This window comes from Palaemon carinicauda, chromosome 33 (assembly GCF_036898095.1).
Source record: "Palaemon carinicauda isolate YSFRI2023 chromosome 33, ASM3689809v2, whole genome shotgun sequence".
In the NCBI taxonomy this organism is placed as follows: Eukaryota; Metazoa; Arthropoda; class Malacostraca; order Decapoda; family Palaemonidae; genus Palaemon; species Palaemon carinicauda.
Genome location: NC_090757.1, coordinates 31967893 through 31974295, shown reverse-complemented (window position 1 = coordinate 31974295; position 6403 = coordinate 31967893). Strand labels below are relative to the sequence as shown.

The window sequence follows — 6403 nt, the reverse complement described above, 5'->3', positions numbered from 1 at the left end:
TGAAGTGAGCCATACCTATCCTAAGCAGTTATATTTTAGATTACACTATTTTGACGGAGCATCTCTCTCTCTCTCTCTCTCTCTCTCTCTCTCTCTCTCTCTCTCTCTCTCTCTCTCTCTCTCTCTCTCAGCTGTTACACTTGTACCAACCTTGTGTCACACGATCGTACATAGTTCATTTTGTGTATATATTATGCTTGTACCTTCGCTCTTCCCTCGCACTAAAATGAACCAGATTAAACATGTCTGGTATTCTCCTCTGCAACAATGTCTGTTTTACAAACATGAAAGTTCTTGTTGCTTTGAGCTTTTGTATATAAAAGAGAGTGTTCTATAATAAATCCACTTGGTTGCTTTCACATTGTCTTTGAGTTACAACCTTCTCTCGGCTCGTCACACACTCAACAATCGGCAGTCAATTCAACAGAAATATTCTCTATTAGTCCCTTCCTCTTCAGCGACCGTACACCGTCATTTTAACCAAGAGATTGAGGTTCAGTTCCGTTTTCTTTAACCAGGTAAATAATTCTCCCGAACATCTCATTCTGCCAGACACCTGTCGTGTAGTCCATTGGTTTAATCGTCTGAGGAAGAGAGACACCTGTCGTGTTGTCCATTGGTTTAGGCGTCTGAGGAAGAGAGACACCTGTCGTGTTGTCCATTGGTTTAGGCGTCTGAGGAAGAGAGACAACTGTCGTGTTGTCCATTGGTTTAGGCGTCTGAGGAAGAGAGACACCTGTCGTGTTGTCCATTGGTTTAGGCGTCTGAGGAAGAGAGACACCTGTCGTGTTGTCCATTGGTTTAATCGTCTGAGGAAGAGAGACACCTGTCGTGTTGTCCATTGGTTTAGGCGTCTGAGGAAGAGAGACACCTGTCGTGTTGTCCATTGGTTTAGGCGTCTGAGGAAGAGAGACAACTGTCGTGTTGTCCATTGGTTTAGGCGTCTGAGGAAGAGAGACACCTGTCGTGTTGTCCATTGGTTTAGGCGTCTGAGGAAGAGAGACACCTGTCGTGTTGTCCATTGGTTTAGGCGTCTGAGGAAGAGAGACATCTGTCGTGTTGTCCATTGGTTTAGGCGTCTGAGGAAGAGAGACACCTGTCGTGTTGTCCATTGGTTTAGGCGTCTGAGGAAGAGACACACCTGTCGCGTAGTCCTTTGGTTTAGGCGTCTGAGGAAGAGAGTTTGGGCCTTTCCGAGTCCTTCGCAGCCCCAAAATAAAGATCACTAGACTGATTAGATGCAAGTGGATTGAAGAGTCCTACAGCGGGCAAAAGGATGACTCTAAACCCACTTGAGAGTAGTTGCAAATTCACCCCTTCCGGATTATATCTCATATGTGATAGTACAGTTTGAGTTTATTGTTGTATTATATAGAGGTGAAGTTTCATAACTGATTGATGGTTTATATATATATATATATATATATATATATATATATATATATATATATATATATATATATGTATATATATAATATATATATATATATATATATATATATATATATATATATATATATATATATATATATACATGTATGTATATGTATATATATGTGTGTATATATATATGTATACATATATGTATATATGTATATATATACTCATATATATATATATATATATATATATATATATATATATATATATATATATATCCAAGGCAGATATAATTGCTGTTCCAGGTGTTGAGGTGCCAGTGATGGGAGATGAGAATGAGAGAGAGATTACAATAGAGGAAGTGAGGAGAGCACTAGATGAAACGAGAGTAGGAAAAGCATCTGGTATGGATGGTGTGAAAGCTGAGATGTTGAAGGAAGGGGGTGTGACTGTACTTGAATGGTTGGTGAGATTGTTTAATGTGTGTTTTGTGTTGTCAATGGTACCAGTAGATTGGGTCTGTGCATGTATTGTACCACTATATAAGGGTAAGGGAGATGTGCATGAGTGTTGTAATTCAAGAGGTATTAGTTTGTTGAGTGTAGTTGGAAAAGTGTATGGTAGAGTACTGATTAATAGGATCAAGGATAAAACAGAGAATGCAATCTCGGAAGTACAGGGTGGTTTTAGAAGAGGTAGGGGTTGTATGAATCAGATTATTACAGTAAGGCACATATGCGAGAAATATTTAGCAAAAGGTAAGGAGGTGTATGTTGCGTTTATGGATCTGGAGAAAGCATATGATAGAGTTGATAGGGAAGCAATGTGGAATGTGATGAGGTTATATGGAGTTGGTGGAAGGTTGTTGCAAGCAGTGAAAAGTTTCTACAAAGGTAGTAAAGCATGTGTTAGAATAGGAAATGAAGTGAGCGATTGGTTTCCGGTGAGAGTGGGGCTGAGACAGGGATGTGTGATGTCGCCGTGGTTGTTTAACTTGTATGTTGATGGAGTGGTGAGAGAGGTGAATGCTCGAGTGCTTGGACGAGGATTAAAACTGGTAGGCGAGAATGATCATGAATGGGAGGTAAATCAGTTGTTGTTTGCGGATGATACTGTACTGGTAGCAGACACAGAAGAGAAGCTTGACCGACTAATGGACAGAATTTGGAAGGGTGTGTGAGAGAAGGAAGTTGAGAGTTAATGTGGGTAAGAGTAAGGTTATGAGATGTACGAGAAGGGAAGGTGGTGCAAGGTTGAATGTCATGTTGAATGGAGAGTTACTTGAGGAGGTGGATCAGTTTAAGTACTTGGGGTCTGTTGTTGCAGCAAATGGTGGAGTGGAAGCAGATGTACGTCAGAGAGTGAATGAAGGTTGCAAAGTGTTGGGGGCAGTTAAGGGAGTAGTAAAAAATAGAGGGTTGGGCATGAATGTAAAGAGAGTTCTATATGAGAAAGTGATTGTACCAACTGTGATGTATGGATCGGAGTTGTGGGGAATGAAAGTGATGGAGAGACAGAAATTGAATGTGTTTGAGATGAAGTGTTTAAGGAGTAAGGCTGGTGTATCTCGAGTAGATAGGGTTAGGAACGAAGTGGTGAGGGTGAGAACGGGTGTAAGAAATGAGTTAGCGGCTAGAGTGGATATGAATGTGTTGAGGTGGTTTGGCCATGTTGAGAGAATGGAAAATGGCTGTCTGCTAAAGAAGGTGATGAATGCAAGAGTTGATGGGAGAAGTACAAGAGGAAGGCCAAGGTTTGGTGGATGGATAGTGTGAAGAAAGCTCTGGGTGATAGGAGGATAGATGTGAGAGAGGGCAAGAGAGCGTGCTAGAAATAGGAATGAATGGCGAGCGATTGTGACGCAGTTCCGGTAGCCCCTGCTGCTTCCTCCGGTGCCTTAGATGACCGCGGAGGTAGCAGCAGTAGGGGGACTCAGCAGTATGAAGCTTCATCTGTGGTGGAAATGTGGGAGGTTGGGCTGTGGCACCCTAGCAGTACTAGCTGAACTCGGCTGAGTCCCTGGTTAGACTGGAGGAACGTAGAGAGTAGAGGTCCCCTTTTTTGTTTTGTTCTTGTTGATGTCGGCTACCCCCCAAAATTGGGGGAAGTGCCTTTGGTATATGTATGTATATATCCATATATATATTTATGTATATATTTATATATTTATATATATATATATATATATATTTATATATTTATATTTGTATATATATATATATATATATATATATATATATATATATATATATATATATATATATATATAATATATATATATGATATATAATATAATATTAACGAAATCTTAAATAATACTTATGTCAGCATTTCTGCCAAAGCCGTAACAAACTCGTAAAAAGTTTCACCTCGTGAGTGTGATCGGTATGCATGTTAAGAAGTCTTGAGTGTTTGAATGCTGCAATAAATCAATTCGACAAAAGACCTCTTGAAGCATGCAAGCAATTTCTTTTTTTCTTTAAGAAGTAGCTGAAGAATGTGTGTGTGTGTGTGTGTTGTGTTTTTTTTTTTTTTTTTTTTTTTTTTTTTTTTTTTTTTTTTTTTTTTTTCCCTACCTCAAAGGCTATGTACAATCTTAGTTCTTAATTTGCTGGAAAATTCTGCTTACGGCTTGACTGAATACTTGCATTTTTACTTTGAATTTCTCTCTCTCTCTCTCTCTCTCTCTCTCTCTCTCTCTCTCTCTCTCTCTCTCTCTCTCTCTCTCTCTCTCTCTCTCTCTCTCTCTCTCTCTCTTTATATATATATATATATATATATATATATATATATAAATATATATATATATATATATATTTATATATATATATATATTTATATATATATAAAATATATATATATATAAAATATATATATATATATATATATATATATATATATATATATATATATAATATATATATATATATATATATATATATATATATATATATATATATAAATTTAGTATATATATATATATGTGTGTGTATATAAAATATATATATATAGGTATATATATGTATATAAAATATATATATATATATATATATATATATATATATATATATATATATATATATATATATATATATATATATATATATACGTAAAATATATATATAAGATATGTATATATTAAATATATATATATATATATATATATATATATATATATATTTATATATATATATGTATATGTCTATAATGGACTCTACCTTGCATTTTTGCCTTTTTTCATGTTACTATTCAAAGTTAGTATCTTCAAAAGAAAACAGCGAAAAGATCAACATACATTGTTTCATGGTACCTAACAGCGTTACTAAAATTTGCTTGACAATATTCGATTCCGGTTGTTCATTAAGTCACGATTCATCTTCCTTCGTTAATGAATCAACCTTTGGGTTATCAATGTTATGTTTCGATTAAATTAATTATGTATTTCCCAGGATTTTTTCTTATATCTTATTGTATTGTTCCTTATGCAGAATCGGCGTTTTTAAACTCGCGAAATCAATAATTTTCACTTCTTAAATTTTTTTGGGAAAACCTTTCTGAAATTAAAATTAATTCAACTTAATTTTCATAATTCGTGATATAGCTGTTTGAGCAGTGTTGTTATAAGAGTTTCCTTAAAACCATAATTATTTTTTTATTAAATACAATTTACATTAAACACTAAAATTAGCAAAACCCACCAAAAATTCTTTCTATATAAAATTATCATGACCGAAAATTCGACAAAATATAATCAATACACGTACTTAGTTGCCGTGGGAGTAGAGATAGTTGATATAGGAAGGGAATAACAAAAATAAATGATTGAATTAAGTAAACCAAAAGAGATCCTATTTTGTTTATTAAAAGAAAGAATTTCAAAAAAGCTCAAAGATCTTTTAAAGTCAAGGTATCTCTTAAATATCCAACACATATACGAATGGTATATTTTCCAAATCATAAGACTGAAACAATGCATATGAGACTCCTGAGAAAGGTATATCTAAACTAAAGGATTTCAAAAGGTATATCTAAACTAAGGATTTCAAAAGGTATATCTAAACTAAAGAATTTCAAAAGGTATATCTAAACTAAAGGATTTCAAAAGGTATATCTAAACTAAAGAATTTCAAAAGGTATATCTAAACTAAAGGATTTCAAAAGGTATATCTAAACTAAAGAATTACCGAAGGTATATCTAAACTAAAGAATTACCGAAGGTATATCTAAACTAAAGGATTTCCAAAGGGTATATCTAAACTAAAGGATTTCAAAAGGTATATCTAAACTAAAGGATTTCAAAAGGTATATCTAAACTAAAGGATTTCAAAAGGTATATCTAAACTAAAGAATTTCAAAAGGTATATCTAAACTAAAGGATTTCAAAAGGTATATCTAAACTAAAGAATTACCGAAGGTATATCTAAACTAAAGGATTTCAAAAGGTATATCTAAACTAAAGGATTTCAAAAGGTATATCTAAACTAAAGGATTTCAACTAAGTATGTAGATGTTTTTTGCTAATGATATATTGAAGAACTGAATATCCTAAACTCACTGATTTTATATTTTTTCCAGACAAGGGGTAGTAAATTGGCATCGATGAAGCTTTTGAAATATATTTTTCAAATCAAAGGATATAAATGGAACATTCACGATTCATGGAAAATATACTAAAAAATAAGAAAGTGTGAATTAACTGTCAAAGACTCATTTGAAAGACAGTTTTGAAAACAGTTTGAACTAAGCATCCAAGACTTTTACAATATACAATAATTATACAAAACAAAGAATTTAGAGAAGGCAGCCATTCTTACAAAACATGCATGTAAAAACTGACCTATATAAACTAAGTCCCAAAGACTTCTCAAAAGTCAAAAGCTAAAATGATTATATGAAAGTCATTAGTAAACCTAATAATTATAGATACTGCATTCTACAGGAGTATTGAAAGAAAGACGATATAACAAGCATATCAAAAGCAAATTCCTTCCAAGAGAAAAAAAAAAGATACTGATGACCCTAA

The 6403-nt window shown here is 33.6% G+C and overlaps 1 protein-coding gene across 1 annotated transcript; it reads right to left on the bottom strand.

Annotated features, from left to right (window-relative positions):
• Nucleotides 1–476: 476 nt before the first annotated feature.
• LOC137626138 (arp2/3 complex-activating protein rickA-like) lies at nucleotides 477–3773 on the bottom strand. The gene is made up of 2 exons (XM_068357214.1): nucleotides 3750–3773; nucleotides 477–1259 (listed from the first exon to the last, which is right to left on the bottom strand). The coding sequence occupies exons 1-2, from the start codon at nucleotides 3771–3773 to the stop codon at nucleotides 477–479; spliced, it is 807 nt and encodes a 268-aa protein (XP_068213315.1).
• Nucleotides 3774–6403: the final 2630 nt, after the last annotated feature.